Source organism: Pseudopodoces humilis, chromosome 13 (assembly GCF_049639895.1).
Source record: "Pseudopodoces humilis isolate 2021_Gansu_Grassland_sample_001 chromosome 13, ASM4963989v1, whole genome shotgun sequence".
Classification (NCBI taxonomy): domain Eukaryota; kingdom Metazoa; phylum Chordata; class Aves; order Passeriformes; family Paridae; genus Pseudopodoces; species Pseudopodoces humilis.
Genome location: NC_142212.1, coordinates 13,882,540 through 13,908,375, shown reverse-complemented (window position 1 = coordinate 13,908,375; position 25,836 = coordinate 13,882,540). Strand labels below are relative to the sequence as shown.

Here is a 25,836-nt window from a genome sequence, read left to right as displayed (position 1 = left end):
TGCTTTTCTCTGTATGTTTCCTTTATTATGTTCTGAAATGAAGTTAGAAGTGGTATGGCAGTCCATGATCACCTGTAGTGCAACTGGTATTGCTTTTCCCTGAGAGACAATTCAGTCCTGTTAGACCAAGTTCTCAGTTCTTTTTTTCCCTGTGAACAGGGATGCTCCAAAGCAGAGTCATTTTTCCTAACCTCATTTCTCCCATAAATAATTCTGTTGATACTCTTCTGTGCAAGGGTTTGCAGGTTTGGACATGGATTCCCTCATCTCTCTCAGAGCCTTCTGGCCATTCAGTGTGGTTGCAGTTGCTTCTCTGGTTTTTAGCTGCTATATATTCTTCAGCTTGCTGTGGAATTGAAGCTCTCAGAGTTATTCCATGTTTTCTCATGTTACTAGGTCTGTATTCGTCAGTTGGCATATCAGAGCAGAATTTGGCCAGAAAAGCAATTCATTTGAATAAGATGAGCAGACTTTTGCCCCCAGAGAGTCTCTGTAGCCCACCTCAGAAATTCCAGCTGCCACTGCAGCTTCTCTGTTATGTTACCGTTTGCTCAACATTTGGTGCAATGTAAAGTGTTCTGCCGTACATCAAATATAAACAAGAAACACTCTCTATGCAGTCCCTCAGATGTAGTTTGAGCATATTGAACATGTCAGCAGGCAATAAAGATGGAATAAAAATACTTTGCTGTCCGTATGTTTGTCATTTGCTTTTCATGCAATGCAAAGGATGGGTGCTGATACGAACAGGGATTGGCAGTAAAGGTGTTGATGTCCAGGATGCTCTGAACTCTGCTAAACCAGAGGCAGAAAATAACCCCTGCAGGAAGGTGAGCTGGCCCTTGTTACAGAGAATTAACAAGGAGCAGCCCCTCTTTCAGGAGCTTGATCCACACCAGGCTCCTGTCTGCACCAGAGCTGAAAGACAGAGCCCAAATCATAAAGTCCGTTTGGCAGGTAGTGGTCTGGTCAGTCCCTGACACTGCCAGGAGGGCAGGGCTGTTTGGAGGAGTAACTACACATTTCCTTTCTGATCCCTTGTCTCTGTCCCTTACCTGTAGCATGTTCTATTGCAGCTGTTTCCTCTCCTGCTGCTTGCAGAATAACCTCCCCCTCGTGGTCTTGTGCTCTCTCCCTCTTTCAGATGGACACAGCATTGGTTCCTTCAGTGCTATTGGCTGGTACTACTCTGTCTTCTGGTACCAGTGGTTAAGAAATTCGTGGTAATAAATGCTCAAACTCTTCATAACTATTTAAACAAGGCACAAAAGTGCCAAACTGCATGGGTGGCACCAAGGAGGAAGGTGTTGATGGCAGTTTGTCTCTTTTGTGTCAGTGATGCCTTGCCGCCATGAACGGAGGCTTTGCGCGCGTATGGAGAGAAAGCAGCTCTGCTGGGAGCGCTTCCACTGCTACTTGGCTTGTGTAAGCCCTGGAGAGAAGGGGAAAGGAGCAATAACTGCCTTGTAATTTGGGTGGAATAATCCCTCGCACCTTCTGTGTCTGTGTAACTGCAAGGGTTATACAGGAGTGATTTGTTTGGGTGTAGTGAGTGCGAGCAGTTCCTTTGTGTCATTTCTAGACCTGAGCCTCAACTCTCCAGCACCTGCCTTGCTGGGTGGATTTGGCTCAAGCACTCGGGGAAGGGTTATGGCATGGCATGGCTGGCAGAGCAAGCGTGTGTGCTCCTCCGGCACCGATCTGTGCATTTAAGAGGGGTTAGTTTTCCCTTCCGAATGAATCGCAGTCCTCTCCGTACACTGCCCACCCTTCTCATAGACATCCTTTGAGATGAGCAGCAGAAGAGCAGAATACTGATTAGATGTAAATTACATGGCAGAGACTCGTTACTTGCCTAATTTTAAATCCTGAGATATGCAGTGTGAAAATGATGGCAGAATATGGCCCTGAGCTTGGATGGAAATGGTCCGCAGCATCACAAGCGAGGAAAATGCTTCGTAAAGGCGACAGTAATGCCAGTGGCAGTGGTAAGCAAAAGCAATTAAGCTATTTAGGGCAAAGTTCTCCATCACTGGTTAGGAAAGAAAATGTGCATCCATTGCAGATGTTGTAAGTAAGTATTTCTTAAGTTGCTGCATCAGCTGCTTGAGCACAGCACACAAATTTCAGCCAGTTTGCCAATTAGACCCTCGTGCAAAAGCTGGGATTTTTGATAGCTGACAGAGCTTGTATTAATTCTTTGCAAGGTCTAATGTGCTGTACTGGCAATAACACCATGGTTGGTTCTGGTGGGTTTGCTGTCTTTGCATTAGGAAATTTCTTATAATGATTTTTAAGGGCAAGTGAATTAATTACACTGAGATTTCAGACTGAATCTGTTCATCTCTTATCATAACCCCATTTCTGTGCTCTGGCAGCATATGGGAAGTAACACTCCATGGTACCTGGATGACATGTCTGCTGAGTAGCTTGAAGCAGTTTTCAGCTGATTGTGTCTGATGGTGTTTGCAGAATGTTGCTGGAACCAGATCAACTCTCTGCAGATTAAAACCAGTTGCAGTGTCTACGCCTGGATCTATTGTTCTAGTGACAGACTCCCTAAACTCAGTATCATTTAGACTAACAGTGACAGTTCTTGCTTTTAGCAAAACTCAGCTGACTCGGGATAAAATGAAATGAAGTAAGTGTTCACTAAGTCTGAATATCACCCAGAAATTGAAGATAATTCTGCAGAACTGCAGTGTGGTACACCAGCAGTCCTAGACTGTGGTCTTCAAGCTGAGGTGAATGACCCATAGCTGGTCCCCATAATCATATTAAATAATGTTTTCTCTTAGAAAACATTGCTGAGAACTAGGCATAGATGGTGATTTTTGTGAAATATCGAGTGTGATGATACATACAAAATATCTGGAAACTGCTGGTTAAACTAATGCCGCAGTTTGTTGCACCTGGCTGCAGTAGGTCCTGCGTACCTGTCCATACTCACACAGGACGAAGTCCCACCACACAGCCCTGCCCAGGAGAGCACATAACTCTCCTGCCTGAAGAGAGAAGCTGGGACAACTGTTTTGTGCAGTATTTTAGAGCTGAATGGATATGCTGAGATGTGAAAACTGTTGTTTTCACGTTCTTTTCTTTAATCTAGATCATTTCCTCTGCTCATTTATGTCAGGAAAGGGCTTGGGAGGCAACGTACAGCTGCAACCAGAGGACAAGAGTCTCCCATCAAAGTGGAAAGCTGTATTACAGCTGGCAGTATCTTCACACAGTTTCTCTCCCTTGGGACAAAATGCATGCTGTTAATTTAGAAAAGGTCCATTTAAGAATTTAACCCAAGTAGGGCTGTGTTGTGTCAACAGTAAAAAAGGGGAAGCAAATGACTGAGTTGAGAGTGTGAGGCATGACAATTAACAGGTTTGAGCAGGATCCTGGGGAAAGCAGTGCTTGCTAGAGCAGGAGTCTCTGGTGGAGAAACCAGGACAAAGTCAGGACTAGTTAATGCATATCTGCTGTATTTATTAATCAGTTGGATTGTATAGCTGGTGACAGAATATGGTCAAGTGCCAAGAAAGTCAGATTTAATTTAGTAGCCTGGGAATAGTGAACTTTGGCATTTGTCTCCTGCTGTCTGCTTCCCCTTTCCTGAATTTCTTTGTCTTTTTCCCCACCGTTTTTTCCCTTATGTTCTTTTGTCTCAAATTATTTCTCCAAGTGTTTTCCCTTTTTTGTAATGAACCAACCAGGGGTGCCTTGGATTAGTTCCCTTCTTTTACTTTCTCTCAGTTCAGCTTCCTTAGATGCTCCTTTCCTGGCTGTCATCGAGTCCCTGGATGAAATCCCAGCTGCTTTGAGAGTTTGTCCCTCACTGGGCAGAGATTTCTCCTCTGTCTTCCTTCAGTTTCCTCTCTGTAGCTGTGTTTTTTCCAATTACTCAAACCATTCATCTTGCCCATCCCATCTGCTCGCTCACTCTCATACTCAGCTATGGTTCAGAGTGAACTCAGCAGGCTGTAAGATTAATTTCTGCTATTAACTGTTTCACTTGTCTGGCCACTTTTGAGCTTTACAGAGAGCAGGCTCTGTAAAACAGTATTTTGGGGGACTGATGAAAGGCAAGTGCAATCTCCTCTTGACCCTGTGGTGCTGTTTAGCAGCAAAGCACAACTGTGACATACTGAGCTTTCTAGAATCCCATTTTCTTGGGCTTGGCTTTACCACTGCCTGTAAATGGAGGGAGACACATTGCACTTGTGGCCATGGCACCAACTTCTGTCTGAGCCCAAGCAGTAAATGCTCTAGGCAGCAGGATAGGGCACACAGGCTGGTCTGTCAGTCCTTGAAGTCAGTAGCTTGAGTCGTTTAGGTGCAGGCACTGTGCATGGCACAGTTGGCATCTCTTCCAGAGGCCATCATTAGCTTTGTCCTCTCTCCAGCCTGATCCTTGCTTGGTCCTGCCAGTAAGCTTTGTGGCATTCCTGAGCTTGGGCTTCTGGGCTGTGTGAGTAAAGAAGTAGGATGTGAACCTGGCTCACTGCATGTTGTAGACCCACCTGTAGGTTTCTCTTCAAGGTCTCTTCTGGTAACAATGTTCTTTCAAGGAAATCCTGTGCATCCTAACAGGAGAGACCAGTTTGCTTTGCCTCTGTCCTGGGATGGCTCCACCAGAGCCTACTGTCTACACCTGCTGTTTATAACCTTTAACATGAGAAATACAAGCTCTGAAATGCCTTTTTCCCTATGTTGCCACTGTGCTGATGTGTTTGTCTTATTGCTAGGGCAAAAGAATATTTCCTGGGTCCAAAGAGGAGTGGAATTGTATATGAAGAAGAGACCAAAATTTAGACATAATGTTCAGGGTCAGAGAACAGATGAACTACTGATAAATTTACCTGTTGCTATAGACCATACAGGAGAAGGAAAAAAAGAATTAGTGGTATTAAGGTTTTCAATAAATGTCAGCATAGGTTAGCACTGACTCATTTCAGGAATTGCATTTATCATGCAGTCCCTGAAGTTCAGGCTCTCTAACATAGAGAAATCAAATCCTTACTGCTCAGACAGATCTCTAGGATTTTCCCATAAATAAAGCACATTCCAGAGTTTCTCCAGGAGATGGCAGCAACATACTGCAAGTACAACTGAATGAGCACCACAGGAGTCTGAATGTTGTGCTGTGGGGCACTGGGTTATTTTTAGATTCCTTCGTGTTAATCTTTTTAATTTTTGTGTTGCCCATACGATGGTAGGCATGCAAAGTTCAGAACAGGGAATATGCACTGGTGTGCTCCTGCTATTGGTCTGCTACTTGTCAATCTTCCGTCAGTGCTGGTAGTTTTAAGGAGGATGCAAGATGCTTAAAGCATCACTTTTAGTCTTACTCCCACAAATGTGTTAATGATAGAGTTTATTCTTAGGTAGCTTTTGGAGCTGTTCCTGGAGGAAGGCTCGGTGCAGGCAGGGCTGCTGGAGCAGGCTGGCAGCGAGCAGAATCCCATAGAGGGCAGCAATAAACCGAGTGGCAACTGGAAGACGCTGTGCCAATAGATGGGTCCCCCGACTTCAATAAATTACATTTTATTGGTGAGAGATGCCACCAAAATAAGTGCTGCAGGTATCTTTGTAGCCAAGAAATTTGGCTGGAGTTTGAAGGCAAGCCCTCCCCAGCCCAGCCATGCTCCCATCTTTCAGGATCTCTCCCAACTTCCAAAAAATGACAAGCACAATTCATTGCCACCCACCAGAGTTTTAAAGTTTCCTCCAGAGGTCAAGAAAATGTCCAGATGAATAAAATTACGTCAGGCGTCCAGAATGTGACACAACCTTAACAAAGTCATTTGAAATCATTTGACAGTAAATTTCCCTGTGAGTTCCTAGCCTGGGGCACGGAGAATCCTCTCCTCTCCTCCCTGGATGAGCTCCTTGCCGACCATCCAGATCGCGGCACGCCGAGTACGCGCGGGCTCTTGATGCGGCCTGATGGGCTCCTAAAGGCGATTCGGGAGCCTGGCAGAGCCCCCGCAGCTGAGTCGGCTTCCGTCAAGAGCTTGACATTGAATGTATCGTGTCATGCAGATGGTACCTCAGAGGAGTGAGAGCTGCCATTTACAGCACTGATGACAACAACTGCCGAGATCAGTGGGATCTTAAGATTGCTTTAATATGACTGGCACCTAGCAATTTAGCTCACATTGTTTGTGACAGGGTGTCACTCTTGCACTTGTCTGGGGATGAATGATAGAGGGTTTTAAGCCGTGGAGCTTCATCTTTTGGAGGAAATTAAACCGCTGTATGTACTGATGCGGAGAATCAGATGCGTGCTGCAGGAGGGTGTGCTAAGAGAGGGCTCTGCAAAAGCCTGGTAAAAAGTTTAGTCTGTCTCTAATGGGCAATGAGCATCCAAATTACCCCACCACCCCCAGCCCCTGCAAACACGCTGTCGGCGTGCAGCGTTCATAAGCGCTTCTGATTGCCTTGTGGTGGTCACCCGGTGCCATCTTAGCTTTGTGATTTTCCTCAGGTTAGTCAATATACATTTGCTATGTGCAGCTACCGGGAGAAAAAAGCAGAACCTCAAGAGCTGCTGCAGCTCGACGGATACACTGTGGACTACACCGACCCACAGCCAGGTACGGGGCTGGCAGCTCCCACGGGTGCTGCACTCACCACTCCAAAGGGAGTCCTCTCTCTTCCTCTCCCTGCCTGCAGCTGAACTGTGATCAGCATTATTCTAAATATGTTTGTGTTTATACTGATCATTAGCTATGCATGACTTTACTATAAATAGAGCTAAGGGACTGAGCTAGGAGTTGCAGCAAAGGAGGGAAAGACTCATCTCTTCTGGGGAGCCTAAGTGAATTAGACACTTAAATCCCAATGAAATTTAATTGTGAGCTGAATGCTCAAATTGAGTAATGATTCTAACCTGTGCCTTCAGATTATATTCCCTAAATTAAAGGCTCGCAGCTATGCTTTTCTTTATTGTAGAAAATATTTATGGGACCAAGCCAGCATTTTTGCCTGCCCTATTCTCTCTAGGATGGATGTCAGTGCATGGAAGGGGCAGGGACAGAAAGCCCCTGCTACCTGGAGGTACCTGGTGGTGGTTGAGACCCTTCTTCAAGTGGATGAGCACTATTTTTCTTTTATTTCAGTGAGGCAACATGCTGAGCATGGTGATCCTCACCACACCCTGGGTAATGGTATCCCCAGAGGAGATGAGAAAAGATACAGTATGTAGGTTGGTTGTCAAGACCTTTATTCCAGTTTTGCTCTCATATCAGGGAGATGGGCAGATGGGTGCCAAATCAGGGCTAAGATAGAAATTAGGATATCACCCAAGAACCTTTTTCTGCACTGTGAGCACTGATGCTTTCAGTCTAATGGGGAGCCTCCCACTCGAACCCCATTTTTAATTGGGATCCAGTGGTGCCCGCATGGGACTTGCACAGATGGAGCTGTAGGTGAGAGAAGCAATTAATCTGAGGGTGTTGGGGCATGTTTTAGTCATTGGGTTACCTGGGGACCTGTGGGCTGTGTTGCAGGTGAGTTTGGTGCAGAGGAGGGGACTGAGCTGGGAGCAGCATGGGACTGGGTGATGACACACCAGAGCAGTGGTGGGGTGGGAAACCAGGGAAGATCTTCTGGCTGGCCTCGAAGTCTGTGAAACTGCATTGTCACTTCCTTTCCTGCCAGGTTTGGATGGTGGCAGAACATTCTTCAACGCTGTGAAAGAAGGAGACACGGTGATTTTTGCGAGTGACGATGAGCAGGACCGTATCCTGTGGGTCCAAGCCATGTACCGAGCCACTGGCCAGTCTCACAAACCTGTGCCACCTACCCAAGTGCAAAAGCTAAATGCTAAAGGAGGAAATGTACCCCAGATAGATGCTCCAATCTCTCAATTTTGTAAGTAAATAAGTTCTCCTAGACAGCCAAAGTCTTTGATGAAGAGATTTTCTGCACTGATGTAAATCAATATTCACACACGTTTCTGATTTCAAAACAAAATGTTTTTTCATTATCATAAAGCTGCTTTTTATATTAGTAGATCCAGAAGCAGTTAACCTGTGTGTTTGACAGAGCCAAACCCAAGAAACAAAATTCCTTGGGGAACTTGTCAGTGGGTATTTTAAAGTGCAATACTTGATGGAGGAGAGAGACTGGGATCTGAGAGCCTGAGACCCACCTTGCTTTCCACAGACACGTGTTTTACCCCCACACAATAAATTGCACACCCAGATCAGAGCAATTCATTAGCACCATTAGCTGTCTGTCAAATGCATCACGTGCTCAAAACTACAGGTGCAAATCTTGCAAGTATGAAATGCACACACAAAAAGAGGTCTCCTGTTGAATATTCAACTGTAGGAAAACATATGGTATTTTTAACAGGTTGCTTTGCAGGCCAGTTAGATGTGAATTTAAAGCAATCATCTTTTAAGTCGTAGCTATGCTGCATGTCCTATGCAGTTATACACATTTTGCTTCATCTGAAATTTAGAGAAATTTCTTTTCTCTTGCAAATGTAATTTGATTATAAACCACACAAATGCCTCTTCGCTCATTTTTCTTGAAGGTCTCAATCATCTGCAGCCCCTTTGTTATGTAACATACAGCAGTTCTTGCTAGTTTCATCAAAATTTAAGAATTAATAACATTAAATATAAGGAAAATAAGGAAAAGTGGTAAATAATTAGAGAATTTTTCTGATTAAAATAGATTTCAACTTTTTTTTAAATAGTCTCTGTAAAGCAGTTATGGAGTATATTGTTGTAAGGAACTCAGAAAATCTGAGCTTTCCTTATCAAGCACTTGACCATCTTTTATATTTGTTTGACTTCTTCATGTCTGTATTTATAGAAAGTAACAGTACAAGACATACAGCTGTACAACCAGTGCTACAGCAAAAAACCTCCACTTGCTGCTTTTTCATTTTTTAGTATCTTCTACATGCCTGTGTGTTCTGTCCTCCCTTCTGCCTTGCATTGCTGCTGCTGCAAGTGAAACATAGTGTGGTGACCTATACTCAGTGTTTTCATTTCGATGATACTCATCCTCTTCATTGCAGTCACTGACTTTGGGAGTGCAAGATGTAAAGAACTAGGTTTGAGAGAGAAGGACACCTCTCAGAAAGCCAGAATGGGAGGAATTGACCTCTTGCAAGTGGACGTTTACTGGCTGTGATAAGCCTCTAGGCCCAGCTGAGTTGTGCTGACCCCAGAGCATTCCCAGGGGTTTGTGTCCCTCTGCCCAGAATGTTTAATCAGAGTTCTCAGAAATAGCAGGCACAGATCCTTCTACTGCTGCTTTTTCACATGCTAAAAGCCTTCAAAGCATAGCAAGGGAGAGCAACAGAGGGATTCTGCTTGTGCCTGCCTCTCCTAACCAGTGAATCTGAAGGGTGCTCTTAGTTGTGGGGTTGGTGCATAGAGGATGCACTCTTGTTCATCCCAGCATGATCCCTGCAGGGCAGGATGAGAGCAGAGAACATCAAACCGAGGAAACACCTTTCCCTGCAGTCTTCTCTCATCCCTGCAGACATCAAGCTTGGAGAATTTTTCTCCTGCGTAAATTCCTGATATTTACAGATTTTTCAGTTCACCAGACCAATATGAAGGGTCAGGTGAAGTGTTGGTTTCCAAGACACATCGTAGCAGCTGTAGCAAAATCCGCCAGGATTTTGAGGAGAAAAAGGGATTGCCCAGGGCTGTGGACACTTGGGTGTATGATTTGCTTGCACAGCCAAGCACTGTTTGTGTGGGAGAGCTGAACTTCTCTGCTTAAGGTACCTGGGGTGGAGAAGGGGCTGTTGACTTGTCCTAATCCTTGCCACAGATCAGGGAAGTCAGTGACTGGGTCCAGGAGTCAAGTCTGCATCTACACAGTTCAGCATGTCCATCAGAGCCTTGTGCTGCTTGTGGTCCTCCAGACTCTCAGCCTGACTGTGCTCAGAGCTATAGACATGCCACAGGCTTGACCTTGTTTTTGCATCTCGCTCACTTGCCAGGAGGCAGGGCTCCCTCTTCCCTGCTTCTGGTGAAAACAGACAAGATTTCACCCCCTGGGCCCTCCAGGGCATTTGAGGGAGTCAGGATCTGACCTCAGTTTCTCTCACTTGTTCTCATGCCAATACCAGCTCCAAATCTGGATCATTTTGCTTTTTATAACACCACCACCCTCTTTCCATCCACAATGTATTTTTCTGTAAGTTGCACAGCGTCAGTCTCCCCTTTTTGCTGCAAGAGCTGGGAAGCCCTCTTGAATGTGTTGTGCCAAAGCCTGGGAGAGAGAAACTAGTTGGGTCATCAGTTCATCAGTGTGATGACTTACTATTTGAGCATCTTCTGGGCTAGTGGGTTTTGTCCTTGGTTTTCCTTCCTCCTCCCCCTTTGGAATCTAGATCCCTCTGACAGGTCTTTGTGCACATCCTACAAGAGGAGGAGGGCAACATGCCATAATACACCTTCATCTCAACGGGAAAGGCTGCTCATTTTTCATATTTCAACATCTATACATGGCAGTGTTCATTGCAAAAGTCATGGGGCACAGCAGTTAAATGATCTGAAGCAACAGTGAGTCATGCAAGCCACATATGGGGAGTCTTAAATGCACAAATATCTCAGCTCCTTCAGTCTTGAAATCCGAACATACCAAGTATTGCATTTTTAAAAGGGTCTAGGTTTGTTACTGGTTTTTTATTTGGCTTGGGTGTTTCGCTTTGGGGTTTGGGTTTTGGTTTGTTTTTTTTTTTGCCTACAGAAAGGTAAGGACTTCTGTGAGACATTTTATTCTTGTACATTTATCTTTATACCTGTCATATTTTTAAAATTTTTTTTGTGCTTATTAGAGGCTATGGTGAATGAGGATGTGCAAAGAAGTAAATGTTAAGCCATTTGACGAGTAACTGTTGTTACAGCTTCCATGTCGTAGCAGTCCGAGACGGCTCATGCGCATGCATGCACACGCACAGAAAATCCAGCCCTCCGTGCCTGGCATGGAGCTGTCTGTTGCACAGAAACTTGGGAAGCACTTATCTTGCTGTTTGGGAAACTTGGGAGAAATAGTGCATTCCGTTTGGTTCCCACCTCTTTTGATTCAGTAAATATAAAGTTTGAGCAGCAACTGAATTCACATCCACAGTTCGATGGCAGCGCTTGACTTAGAAGTAAACAGACAGCTCCGAACCAGGGTGGAGTTTATTTTATTTGCAATTTAAGTACTGAAAAAAAAAATAGATCCTGCTATTCATTAATTTTTGTATGACTTACAGTTCTTTTTGCGTGGGTGAACAATACCTGTTAGAGTGAAAAGTTTTGCTTTTTTTGTTTTGCTACAATTTCAAAGAAAAACTCCATTTACACAAAGCTGTGCTTTTCTCCAGTGTTCACATTATAAAAGAAAAAAACCCAAACTGTTCTTGTTTACTGTTGAAATCATTCACAGTATTATAGTCAATAATGCTGCCAATACATTTTACACCTTTTGGCAATATTTAAGCTTCATAAAAGTGGTCACTTGTCTGAAAGCACCAATCTTTGTTTGTTCTGTGTTAGTGATGTATCAAAGAAAATTCCCAAACGTGCTCAACATTTTTTTTTTTTCTTGAAGCCCTTTTTTTTTAACATGAAAGATTGGTGTGTACTTGTTTTACGTATCATTTGTGGCTATATTTAGTTTTTAATGTCTGTTTATATTTAATAACTGTTAATCACACCATGTACAGTGAGTTGGTTGTTTTGAGAATTTGTGATGATTTGTTCTCCCATAATAAGTAGCAAGGTTTATTGAGCTGCTTGAGAAATTTTCAGCTGTAAGTGGTTTTCTTTTTGGTTGATTTTCTTTAAGTTTCTTTTTCATTCTTTGCTTGAACCCAAATATTTAGCTGCTAGGTTAGGGCTCCTGTCTGCTTTCCTGAGCCTTGTTGCTAGTCTTTATGTTATTCTGGTTTGTTCCTTCTTACCCTGCTAACTTCTAGCTGGACTCAAGGGTAAGTGCTTCCCTGTAGCTAGCACAGCTCAGATAATCAGACTAGATTATCTGACATATGCAATGTGCTTTTTTTTTTTTTTTCTCTTAAATCTTTCTCATGTTTAGATTTTGTAGTACAAACTTTCCATGTTATTTTCCTGAATTGAGATTTGAAATGTAAGTTTCCATACTGAAATTGGGATGCATGTGATGTTTGCATAATTGCCTTCTCTCCCTGGCTTTCACATTGGCATCAAGTGATCCTCTTAGTAAAGCCAATCATTAACATTTCTATTTTTCATTCCAAGATGTAAATATTAATTAACATCACAATAAAACTGTAAATAATACCTTCTTTTGTTTCATGGAAATTACATCTAGTTGACTGCTTCCTGCCTGAAAACAGATCATTTTGCACTCTGACAATATCCTTTCTCTCCGTGCCGATGATTAGCTTGGTGCAGCGCACCAGAGTGCGGGGCTAACCATGGACACTTCAAAGTATAGAAAGGTAGGGCAGGAGACCCCAGGAGACCCAGAGAAGGTGCAGTACTCCAGAGGAGACCCCAGAAACCCCTCCACACATGCCCTGTGGAAAAAGCCCTGAATCATCGAGGTTGGATTAGTTCCCTCTCCTGTTACTCGGTAGGGAAGGATTTCAGCAGCAAATGGCAGCTCTCTGGGTCACCCTGCATTTGGAGATGCTGGCCTACTCACTCTTAAATGCATTTTCCATGGAGGGATGCTGCTGTTCCCCAAAATTATCATAAATTATTGTTTTGGCATGGGTCTCAGTCAGCAATCAAAGTTGTGCTAGTCTAAGAATAAGCCAGGGGAATTGCTATTTTACTTTTTCCCACTGGTATACCTACTTTGCAAAAGATAAAAGCCCAGACCTGTGCTGTAAGAGAGCTTCTCCTTAGTTTGCACAGTCCTAAACACACCCAACACAAATCCTTTATTGGTGTTAAAATCTTCTGTAATATCTGGTGAGTGCCTGCTTTCCTTAGGAGGGAATAACATCAGTGGGTCACGAGAGCTGGCAAATATGTATCCGGAGTATCTGAATGCAATTATGAGAAGGAACAGGCGGTGTCATCCCTCTTGGCCATCAACAAGACTCCTTTTTTCCTTCCTCCTCCTTTTATTTCTTTTTTTTCTTCGTTTTTCCTATGTGTGAGTATGTGCGTGTGTGTACAAATATCCCCCTGGGTAGCAGGCAGAATTCCTTCTCAGCAGACACTTTCTTTTTTCTTTCTTTATTTTGTTTTCTAAATGTTTGGATTTCCAAAGAGAATTCTTACCAAATTTTACTGAAAAAAAAAAACAAAAAAACCCCACAAAAGTTTAATTTTGATGAAATACAGATTTTTGCCACTTTGAAAGAAAGAAAGAAAGAGTGAATGAATGAAAGAATGAATGAACCTGGGTTTGGCAACATTACATGTATTTGCACTACAATGCATCGCTATCTTATTAGATTATTAGTTTTGTGCTTTAATTGCTTTACTTTTTTTAGATAGTTAAAGATATCATGAGAACGCTGCTGTATCTTCTGTATTGTCAACTTGCAGATGCTTCATTGCAGGATTGCAGAATTAAGATGTTAAATCAGTCTCACATAACTTGCATGAATTTAAAACTAGCCTGGAAATCTCTTCTACAAGCTTTAAGAAGCCTGGAACTCTAACTTATAAAATACAAATTCACAGGTTTCTGCAGCCATCCAATTCAAAATATTTTTAAATAGTTATAAAAATGCTGTGAAACAATGCTTTATATTATAAATAGCTTTTCTAAAACTGTGTTTTTAACTTGCCACACAAGGAATTATGTAAGTGCATATTACAAATTCTTATTCATCTAACTACCAATCCTTAGACAACTTAGACTGCAGTTCAGTGCCTGGTGTATCTGGTGATTTACAGGAGCATTTATAACAATTTATTAAAATTCTAACTGAAGCAGAAAAGTATTTGTTTGCAGCAGGGGAAAAGCCATAAGCCACAGGAGTAAACAGCCCTTTATCTTTAAAACTAGCCCATTATATTTAAAACTATCTTCTAACATGCAATAATACAAAAGGGAGAAGAAAGAACTCTTGGCTTTGCAGCTGAGGGGTGAATTGAGGCTCCTGCGGTGGCCACAGCTCCGCACAGGGAGGAGGTTTGGGGAGCAGGTTTGGGGAGGAGGTCTGGGGAGCAGGTTTGGGGAGCCCTGAGCACACACACATCACTTCTCAGAGGTGGCAATGGCACAGTGCACAGTGAGGAGGGGATGTGGTGAGTCACCAGCTAGCACTGCCAGCAGCTAACTCACAGTCCACCCGGCTTTTTAATCCAGGTACAGGGATTTAGCGTTTCCCCCTCCAGAACACGGCTGTTTGCTGGAGAAGTCTCTTGCTTCACACAGGCAAACCAAATGGGGTTTTCAGGCACTTCTTGGGTATTTCTTTAACAAGTCACGGCCCAAATGTGTCTGAGAGCAGATGGGGACCCTGCTGCCCCTCAGGACAGGCAGTGGGTAGCAGTGGGCGCTCCGTGAGCCGTCCGCCCTGGTGCATTGCTGGAAAAGTTCTCCCGCTTTGCCCAGCCAGGCCAGCAAAGACTTTTCTAGAAATATCTGTAAATGAATAGCTGCCATCAATCATTGTCATTCCTTTATTTCATGTCTCCTGATGAGGTTGACTAGTGTCATTGTTTGTTACTGTCCAAACCACATCTTCATTCTTGTAATGTCAAGCAGATATGACAAGCACACATTTTCCAGATGAGTAAGATACAAAGTCACCTTTTAATTTACAGTTGTTTGGGTTTTTGTTTGTTTGGTGGATTTTTATTGTTCTTGCAACAGGGAAATGTGTTGTAAAATTTATTAGATTTTCAGTTGCCTTTGGTACTAAGACAAAGTCACTCATTAACGAAAAGAAACAATTCTGGAGTAAGAAATTCTTACAATAAAATGGCTACCTAAAGCCTTTTATAACAAGAATTCTTTTATGGAGCTTGTCCCCCACTATTAACTTCACTGCTCTCGAAGCAAAATCTGCCAAAATTATTGCTGGAGCAAAAGAAATGCAGAGAGCAGGAAAATACATTTAAGAAAAAAAAAAGAATGAGGGATCTGACTGGTTTGTCTCTTCTTTTTTAAATAACAGATAGATAAAGAGAAATACAGCCCTCAGAGAACCAAACAGTGGGACAGTCCTTTGGTTTTCATGCTTCTTGTTACTGTTGAAATCTTTGTGTTCCTGACACTGGCAGATTTTTAAGACTCTGATTTCAAACACATTTTGAGAGGGTGTGTATGACAGGGGTCCAGTTAATGGAGTTAGCACAAAATGCAAACTGGATAAAAATGGACAAAATAAACCCAGCAGTATTAAAAAAAGGCAATAATGTAGGGGACCAAATGTTATATAAAAGGCCAGAGTCTGCAGTTTTGCAGAAGAAAGGTTTGTGGAGCCTGTGCTGGCCACGTCCCTCCACTGGCAGCCTCCCTCCTGAGACCACCATCGAACACCTTTCAGCTGCAGTTGTGTGCAGCTTGTCTAAATATGTAAGATAACTTCTGTGGGCCTGCAGCAGCATTTCAGCTGGGGCCCCGAACAAAGAAACACCAGCGAGTTTGGCACGGCACCTTGGGAAGGGATTGCAAATTACTGGAGCATCATATAACTTTCTTTCTTTGGTTTCTCCTTCCTTTTTAGCTAGAATAACAGAGCAGGGTCAAAAAAGCAGCTGTATTTGACTGAAACAATTAATTTAAAGTACTTAAAAATTTTCTGTACTGTTTGGGTGTGAATATTAGCCATTATCGTTTTGTACTTCGTTTAAGATCACATTCAAACTGTATATGCCATTTTGAAAGGTGGATTATACGTAAAACTTACTTCATATGCAGATGTTGGCATTATTTTAAATTGCCATATTTTTCTGAAGCAGAGTCACAATATATTTAGATATGTTCTTTTCTTTTTCTGTTGCCTACGAAGTTTAATGGCATCATTTGATTAATGAATTTCATTTTTAAAAGTGAGCCCATTGGAAAAATCAAAATGCAAAAATAAATTGCAAGGTGTGTGGGATGTTTATTTAGAATAATTAAGGAAAGGTGAGTTTAGTATAGTATTGATTTCTTTAACCTGCTCCTTATTATTTTTAAGAATTTTGGCCCAGTGAAGCATCTGGTCCAGAGCTGATATTCCATTTGAAAGAAATACACATTTGTATTACCATTCTTCACAGACATCTCCAGTTCACGTCATGACAGCTGTATCCCCTGTGTGGGTGGTGTGCATCCACCCAGCCCTGCATCTCTGCTGGTGCAAAATGGTTTGGCCATGCAGGAGCTGTGGCGCTGGGCTATGCAGGGAGAGTTGTAGCTGCTCATCCTCCTTCCCATGGCAGAAATCCACATTTTAAATCACTGACTGAGCAGAAGTCATGTGCATAATGCTTTTCTGGTCACTTGAGCTCACACAGTGCCATGTCTGATGTCTCTCTCTTCATGTGGTTGTTCTGATGAGGAGAGATTTGGGGCAAATGGGCTTTCGAGCAGGCACCCAACAGAAGATGTGGCTTCAAAGTGTTTAATGAAAGTAAAATTGCCCCAGATTATGGACAGTTGTGGAGGATATTTAATCACTGTGTCTGTTCTCACACTTGTCAGGGAACTGTCTGTGCCCCCTGCCCTGGGCAGGGAGATTGTAAAAAGCCCAGCCAGACCCTCAGCTCTGTGGAATCCAGCGGCGCTTCAGCCGGTTCCCACCAGCAGGTCTGCTGTGTGCCCACCTTGCTCAGAGAATGTAATATGGGAAAAAGCTTATTAGTCTGGAATAAAAAATACTCATTTCGAACATGCTTTCTAGCACATATGCTCAAAAAGGTTCACCAGCTAAAGGGCTAGAGGACTCTTCCAATTTCCAGCTGATTTACTCAGCTCTCAGAGCCTCGTTGGCTGAGCAGGAGGATTGACAGTGTATCAGGGCTCCTAATTGAAAAGTAATAAAATCTCTGAGCAAAGCTGGCAAATGAAGGCCTCCAGCCAATTTGTCAGCTTGCAGTCAACTCCAAGGAGCCGGGCAGAGCAGCAAGCCATTAAAAATAGTCTGATAATAGCTGTTAAAACATTTTCCGGGCACTGGGGATGGTATGAAAACAGCAAATCTGAACTCTTTGGGAGTGAATGCAATCAAATCCATCTTGGCCCAGAGGGACAGAGACAATGGGGCAGAAAGCTGTCAAAACAGACAGGAGCCAGTCTGTGCTGCAGGCCACAGGGCTGGGTGGGCTTCACATCCCATGCCCAGGGATGCTGAAGAGGTGCCATGGAGGTGATGCGCTCCCCAGGGAGATTGTTCCCTTCCCCTGAGCCAGCCCTCGTGCTGCCACCTCACTCAGCATCATCGGCAGCTGCTTCTGTCCTGGTGCAGAATGCACAGCAGAGGCAGGGGTGGGATTTGGGTCCTGGGAGGGAGGCAGCAGGACCCAGCACATACAGCGAAACAGGGGAGCAGACCCTCCAAAATTAATCCTCTGTAGGAAAAACATCAGTGTTTATTCAGCGGGGTTATAGTGAGGAAAATTGCCAGCTACAGCTGAATTAAGTATTGCTAGCAGCTAATTGAAATGCTACATGTTTCAGTTCGTCTGATTTCTTTCCAGTGAGTGATGTTATTTATACAGTTTGTATATAGATAACGACAGACTATACAGAAAATGTAAAGATTGCTACCAATGATCATTACTATGTGAGAGCACTGACACAAATGAGGTATTTGGAAAGACATGCCATCCTTCACAGCTAAATATTGAATAGAAAAACATATATAAAAGAACATTCTCACTCTCATTTAAAACTTTTTTTTCCTTTTAATTAAAGATTTTTGGTGGGTTTTTTTTTTCTGTTAAAGAGGGATTTTGTTTTAAAACAAATACAATTACCATATACTCCTGCTGCGGAAAACTGCATTTTTGTGTCCTTTCAGCCACATTGTTTCAAGGCCACCCAGTTCCCCTAGGAGGCTATAAACAGGGGAAGGATTTAAATCCTATTTTCTTTGTCGAGGATTTGGCAAGAACCCATATAGTAGGAAGCTGAGCACAGACAAAACCAAGTGAAAGGTGTCCTTTAATTCCCCAGCCGCTGCCAGAACAAAACCTGCTCCCAGCGGGGTCCTGGCTGGCCGCACCCAGGCTGGCTTGGAGGCTTCATTTCAACTGCTGAATTCGGTGTAGTTTAGTTAACCACGTTGAGATTAATTAATTAGCCCCTAGGAGTTAGTGCCCATAAACGTCACCCAAAGCAGAGAAGTGTGAATACGTTGAGGCTGTTAATTCACCCAAAAATGGCAGCTTGTAATCTAGGCAGAGGAAATTCAGTCTCTCCATCGGGATGACTGGCAGCTCCGACGCACTGTCGGGTTACTGCCTCTGTGACAACAAACTACATATCAATTTAACTTCTTAGCAATGCTTAAAAGAGCATCTTTTTATTTCAGTGAGGTAGCATTTAAAGTTGCTGTTAGGAAAAAAAATTGCCGTGGGGAAGACAAACATTGGCATTTGGAGAAAGAGCAACGTAACTGGTGTGATACCTAGAAAACCTAGTAAATGTAGAGAAAAAAAGCTGTAACTTCATTAGAATGGCAGAATCTATTATTACAATTAACCACAACTATCTAAATAGGAGCTAATTTACTTATGTGAGCCAAAATTCTGTTAACTCATAGCCTATTGTAAGATGCAGAGTGAATTTGTGCGTTTGTGTTCTGATTTTAAGTACAGAATAAATGCACTATAATGAGCAGTTGACAAGATGTTAATTCTAAAAATCTTTTGCCTAGATGCAATAATATAGTCCATAACTGATGCAAGTTGACAATGGGAGGTGAAGTGTACTGTATAGCCTGCAAAGAGAAAACTTAATGGCAATGGAGCGAAGAGGAAATACTTGGCTTTCATGCTTCATACTGTATATTTTTTTCTGTTATATTTGTCAACTAAAATGTCTTATATCTCTCTAAATGGTGTCTTTCTCTATATGTATAAATGAACAGATGCAGATAGAGCTCAAAAGCATGGCATGGATGAATTTATCTCTTCCAATCCCTGTAACTTTGACCACGCTTCACTCTTTGAGATGGTTCAGCGCCTCACTTTGGACCACAGACTTAATGATTCCTATTCTTGTCTGGCAAGTATATTCTTTGGTCTCTAGTGATATAAACATCAAGCAGCAAAGTCAAAGCTAGTGTGACTGGGGGCTAATCCCCCTGTTGCTGGAAGATTAACTTCTGTTTACACCAGGTTTGAATTTGGCCCAGAGGTATTTTCTTTTGAGAGGCTGCCTGCAGTGAGCTGACGGCTGTTCTTCTCCAGTCGCACTGTCTTTATAATTTCTGTTTGCAATGTTTAAAATGTTTCTTCCTGCAAAGAAAAACTCCAGTGTGGGAATGTGAAGTAGAGAGCAGTGTTTTGCAGCCTCCTGCACTGCCTTCCAGAGTCTTCTGGATGAAAGAACAGGGAAAAGATGACTGGTACCACCTCCCATGTCAATGGAGTCCCACCAGGAATAACTGTGGCCCAGCTTTGTGTCTCTTTATGAGCAGGGGTCCCAAGCAGGTAACAGATGGGACTGTGTGGGTAACTGCAGTGCTGCTGCAGTCTGTCCATGCTCACAGAGTTGCATGCCCATCCTGAATACTCCCATGAGCAGCAGTTGCAGCCTGTTGCCCACTGTAGGACAGTGATGCTGAGACGTTTCAGGTTAGCTTGTAGCCTTTGACTGGGGTGCAGTGCTTGGGGGCTCTTATGTACTGTAAGGGCTTAAATAGCAAATAATGAATAACAATGCAACCTGAGCAATTAATTTTTAGCAGTTTCAGTGAGGAGGATGAAGTGGCTCTTTTGAGAAAACAACAGGATTAATCCTTTCTAGAGATTCCTGAAACAGAGGACTTGTCCTGAACATGGCATGGGACAGATTCTGACCTGCAGCCCTCCTACTGTTGCGCAGGGTGGCACACTGGGGTGTTGTGGTGGGCTCCTTCAACAGAAAGACCATGCTGTGCCAAGAGCCTTTTCCAGCTGTGCAGTCCCTGGAGATCTTGAATGCCTTGCTGTTAAAAGCAGCAGCCTGGGAACACAACTGAGCAGTTGGCAAGGAGGCTGTCAGTCTCAAATCCTGCCCTCCATGTTCCCCCTCCACCATGGTGCTCTTCTCACTGCCCTACTCCTTGTACCACACACAAGGGCCAGTCTCCTCTGAAGGACTGAGATGCAGTAAATGCCACTAGCAGTAGTGAGTTGTCACCTTCCTGAGGAGAGGCAGGGATAGGAGGAACAGTTGTGGACATCCCCTGAGGTAAGGACGGGGTGGGGGAAGGCTGCACTTTACCTGCAGATACCCAAGTGGTACAAGTAGGCTTGGTGGGAGCATTGTCAGACCTGCAGCAGGTTCCTCACTGGTTCCATCAAGGTCCTTGCTCTGGCAGGCAGTGACTTTGGCATGCAGCTTCTGCTCCCCACGCATGGCTGACCCTAGGAAGACCATCCCCATCCATGCATGTCTGAGAGGTTGGCTTGCTGCTGGTTTGTCTCTGTGCAGTCTTGGGCCTAGTGAGAGAGCTGTGGCCGTTGATTTAAACTCATGGAGAGGTGAGAGGCCATCACTGAAAATGATTAACAATGTTTTTCTTCAAGAAAGCCACCAGCCGCACTTCTGCTTGTTATGGAGATGTTTAGATCCTTGCTAGAAGCTACCAGAGCGGTGGAGCTCCCCTCAGCACCAAGACTCATCCTCTTCAGAGTGGAGCATCACCAATTAACCATCTTCTTTCAAATCACCCATTGCAGTGTTGTAAGGAACAGAATAATGGCCTGTGTTCACCTATGCTTGGTTTCACGTGCTTCTTGACTTACTTTGCCATGTTTTTGTCCTGATTATGGTGTAAAAACAGACTGCCCTCAAAAACTGCAAAGAGCTCCCACTATTCTTGCTGTGTCTTTGGAATGTTGGTGATAGCACAGTGCTGAGCTGGCTGGAGGAGCTGTGAGCCCGTGGTAAGCCTGCTGTGTCCACTGTGTGCCACTGGGCAATTCTTATTCCCTACAGGCCATTCCGTGCAAGGTCCCACTGAGTTTTGCCTCGTCACACCTCTTGTTGTTTTCAAACGTGGATGTGGAGGTGACAGGAAAGACTTACCCTGGCACAGAGGATAATTCAGCATTACTTCCTTTCTGTGGAACCAGGTTAAACAACACTATTGTGAGCCCAGTCATGGGCTGAGCCAGGCGTCCCTAGGAAAACAAACAGCCTGGCTGACTCATCCCAGCCATGGTAGAAGTGATGTTTACTGGCAGAGAGCTCTGTGTTGGGAGGGGGAAGAACTCTTTCTGCAGAGCTTACAGAGGGGTCTTGCCCATTATCCACAAATGGATGATTTAGTCACACTCAGAGTATTTCCTGGACTTTTGAGAAGAGTATTCAGCAGTTCCAGCTTAGTATGGGCCCCATACTTGCATGGGTCTTCATTCTTTTCACTTGGACGTGTGTGTTGTTTCTGAAACTGCCCTCCAACTCTTCCCAAGACTTCACCCACTGCCAGCATCCAGCTCACACAGCCATCTCTCTGCTGGAGCTGTATTGCCCATGATATATCAGCATCCACAGAATTTGCATTATGCAGCACAGCACATACCAGGGGAAGGTCTTCAGAGTACCCAGCCTAACCTAGATGATGTGAGGGAGTCAGGTTAAGAGATCCATGAAGCAGGCCACCAAGAAAAAATTTTCTTAGACTTCCTATGATAAATGGGAAAATTCAGCTACTGAAATGTGTGATTTCCCACAAAAACTCTGGTTTTCTCAAAAGTTGCATTTGCCTTTAGACAACTGGTCTATGTGTGACCAGCCTTGACCAAGCCCTGCTTTTCCCAGCTCCATAGCTCCCCTGGCATTCCCTGCTGCTGCCTGGGATGTGTGTCCTTATCAGAGCAGTTCAGCTTGTTGAACACAGTCAGTGGAGCTCCTTGTGCTCTCTGCCCTTCCTCCATCGTCCCCTCCAGGTTTCCTCATGTCATTGGAGACAATCTGTGAGGCCACGCTGAACTGCGCCTATCTGCCCTGGGGACAGACACCCCGTGTGTCATCACTGTCAACTGCGTTTGCCAGGCTGGCTGGATGTCAGCGGCTCGGGCCAGGCAGATCTTCATCAGGAGCCAGGATCTGCTTGAAGATGTTTGGGATCTGCCTGAATACTGCTTTTCATCAAACCTTGGCGGGGTTTTCTGGGGCTGTGGGGAGCAGCATTTACTGCTCCTTTGGATCCCCATTCAGCAGCAAGTATTTTATTTCTTACCTCTGCCATGCAAAGGAAGATCTCCTCATCCTCCTGGGCTCCGTATCTGCTGCCTGTGCTCTCATGAGGTCTGGGGCTCATCACTGAACCTCTGATCTCTGCTCACTCTTCCCTTCATTGCACCATGGCAGCGATTTTGGGTGTTTACCATCATCCCTTCTGTTCTCCTGAGCACCAGCACATCACAGACCCCAGTTCAGGGGAGCAATGTGGCATGCTCCAGATCGCTGGGTTCAGCCTCTGCTTCCTTTGCCTCAGACTCTGATACTTGACTCCAGTGAAATCAGTGCCAGCCTTCCCATCACTGTCAGTAGAGCCAAGATTTCACCCCATAGGGAGAAATGAGTTCTTTCTTTGTACTAGGTGAATATAACAATTTCAGCTGCACTTCTACCCCTATACCCAAAAGCAGAGCAATCACAGTATTTCCATATTTTTACCATGCCTGATCACAGAAGACTTACGCGAAGAGAGACAAGAGATGGTCTAAGGATGTAACAAACAGGCAACATAAAGAACTCCAGAATCAAACATAATACACCAACAAAAAGCAGACAAAATTACCATTAAAAGTGGTGAAGGCAAATATACCCCTCCCAAAAAACAGCCTTCCAGAGGGCCGTCCCATCTGCATTGTTCTGTGTCTTCATTTTGAAATGTGCACTTCTAGTGATCCCAGCACTGTAGCTACTCCCTATATCTATCATTTTCCCCTCATTATTTTAATTCTTTTCTCAATCTGTTTTGGAGTTGGCCCAATAAGGATGAGCAAATCCTTCTCTATGTCTTTGAGCTCTTAATTGATATTTCTTCAACTCTTTTCAAAGCAGCTATTTTGGCATCTAGAAAAGATTTGGTGTCATCTGAGTGGTAGAAAATATATTTTAATCTTTCACAGCAGTGTTGTTTCTAAGATGTAGCATTTGGGGTAACAGATGGGGTGGCAAAGAAGTTGCCTATAGGGGCAGTGCTCTGCCTCAACTACTCTCCCGCCCGCTGCAGGAACTTTTCAATTAAATGATGAAAGATTTTGCAGCTTGATGCATTCCAGAGCTGCGTCTTAGCAATTGTTTAGCATCCAAATTTCCATGTAAATATTGACGATTTTGCAGCGTTTTGAAAAGCAATCTACGAGATTATTCTTGTTCTCGTTAGCCCCTTTCCTGAAGGCAGAGGCACGCTCCACTTCGGCTGTCCCAGGACCTTCACCAGAGCCATCCCCTTGCAGGGAAGGGCGTCCTCCTTGGGAGTCCGGACACTGCACCACAAGCCTTGTGTCAGCAGCCCTTCAGGACTGATACAAAGAGATGGTCTGAGGTTCCTGGATGTGTAAAGGAACCCTGCTCTTGAGGAGAGCTCCCCTTGTTTCGGTGCCAAGGAGCTGGGCGATGTCAGAGCGTGTCGCCGGCGGCACGCAATGAGGACAGTGGGAAACGTCCCTTTCTGGTACTGCAGAATTGCGTTTCTCCGTCTGCAGGACATTCCTACCTGCCAGATGCAAGAGAAGTCACATTTCAGTGTAATCCTCTGTCCTCTTCCCCCGATCAATCTTCCTGCTCCTGGCCAAATTTACGATCCCATCCCCAGAATGAGACTACTGTTTCACACTGTTTAAATAACCCAACCTTGTCATCTTTTAAAGGTGTCTTTTTTTTCCTTTGTATTTTTTTGCTAGGCACTGACATGAACTGGCCTAACTTTTCAGCATTTTAAATGACATTTCCCTTTAATGGTAGCATAATACATTTTTGTTAATGGTTGCACTGAGTATATACTGTGTTTGAGTGATGATGTACAGACTGTATTGTTTAAGTGACCTCTCTCCTTTTTCCTTAATGTAGCCTTAGGTTTGTATTTCATTTATTAGAACAGTTGACCACTACACCTCCAAATCTGATAGCCTTTGTATTTAATAACTTATATTTAAAATCAAGTCTCTTTATTTCTAAACAGGGCTGGTTTAGTCCTGGCCAGGTCTTTGTGCTAGATGAGTATTGTGCACGTAATGGAGTGAGAGGCTGTCACAGACATCTCTGCTACCTCAGAGATTTGCTAGAGCGCGCAGAAAACGGAGCTATGATTGACCCCACCTTACTTCACTACAGCTTTGCCTTTTGTGCATCACATGTTCATGGCAACAGGTAAGGAATTCTTCTTGGCTAGCAGCGCCCTGCCATCAAGGGATGACTTTGTCAAATATAGGTTTCCTTGGATAATGCACAACAGTCCCCAATTTGTTCTCACGGTGGATGTTTGGCAGCAGCACTTCTAGTGGCATAGTCGGTTTGTTTGTTTGTTTCATTGCTTGTTTAATGTAAGCAGTAAAAATGCACATAGAGGATCCAGAAATGAAGGTTTTTAACTTACTTGCCCAGGCACTTTCTAAGATGCAGTTCTGAACAAGATACAGTTGCGTCCCTGTGACTGTCACGGGTTGAATAAATAGAAGCAAATGATACACTGTGCTGATTTAATTGCTGTGCAAGAGGATCTGACAAGTTGTAGCACTGAAATTTTCAGCAGTATCAAACTTCAGTGCTCAGAAGGGCTTTAAGCCCTTGGGCACCCATGTCTCATTTAAAGCCCACGTGACATCAGTTCAAAAATTGCTTAGACATGACTGAAACTTTTATCTTGCTCTGTTACAAAGCAATTTCAGTTTCAGAAGACAGTTCCTTTCTCTCAAATGTGACAAATCTTTGATGGGAGGAACTGGAGCTGTGCTTTTCACCCCTCTCCGTTTATTTTGTTGACAGCTGTGGCATCTATTGCAGCTCCTTTTTCTGCTTTTTTTTTCTGTTAATTTATATTGTATACTTTGAGATATCACTTTGTATCCTACATATGTTGCTGAAGAATGGAATGTTATAAAATAATTAGGTGTTTTCATATACCCTCTGGTAAATACCACCCTGAATTACAACACACATTGCCCAGGTTTCACATTGCAAGGCTGTCGCTTGCTTTTGCAGTTACTTTCATACATCTTGTCATGGAAACCAAGTTTTGCTTCCTTAGTTTCTTTTTTAGTTCTGACTTTCCGTTGCTCATTCGTTCTTTCCTTGCCAATTGTTATATGATTTCTGTTGTTTCCTTTCAGCTTAATTTCCTTTTGTTTTATTTTGAGGTTTTTCATGCTTTCTTCTTGTTTCTTTTGCTTTTGCTGCCGGCCTTGCCCCCCGCATTTCAATCACTCCCCCAAGCCAACTCATGGCAGAATTACTTGGTGGGTCACAGCCAAGTGCAGACGGTGACGGGGGCAAAGCCTCTGCCGCTGAAACGGAGACAAAAAAGGATTCCAAAAAGGAGTCCAAAAAAAAGAAGGAGCCCAAAACCCAGCCGAATCCAGAGCCGAAAAGGTAAGCAAAAGTGTGCAGTGCACAGGAGTGTGTTGCAGAGGGCTCCTCAGTCACTGAGCACACTGGGCAGTTGCATCCCATGGCTCAGGGAGGCCTGACTCCCCTGAGTTCGGGTCACGTGCTCTCCTGGGAGCTGGATAGCATCTGGGCACCCAGGTCCTGTAGGGGATCTGAGACTTAGGT

General features: G+C 43.8%; 1 protein-coding gene across 20 annotated transcripts in view; it reads left to right on the top strand.

Annotated features, from left to right (window-relative positions):
- Positions 1-25,836, top strand: part of CADPS (calcium dependent secretion activator) — a 206,247-nt gene that overhangs the window by 101,554 nt on the left and 78,857 nt on the right. For 12 of the 20 annotated variants that reach the window (XM_088061708.1, XM_088061707.1, XM_088061702.1 and 9 more), the window contains exons 10-13: positions 6,482-6,590; positions 7,657-7,869; positions 18,992-19,128; positions 24,248-24,435. In XM_088061708.1, coding sequence (XP_087917834.1) covers positions 6,482-6,590; positions 7,657-7,869; positions 18,992-19,128; positions 24,248-24,435 — 647 coding nt within the window. Of the gene's footprint in view, positions 1-6,481; positions 6,591-7,656; positions 7,870-18,991; positions 19,129-24,247; positions 24,436-25,497; positions 25,654-25,836 lie in introns of all 20 variants that reach the window. The other 8 variants (XM_088061701.1, XM_088061693.1, XM_088061692.1 and 5 more) reach the window with 1 other exon arrangement.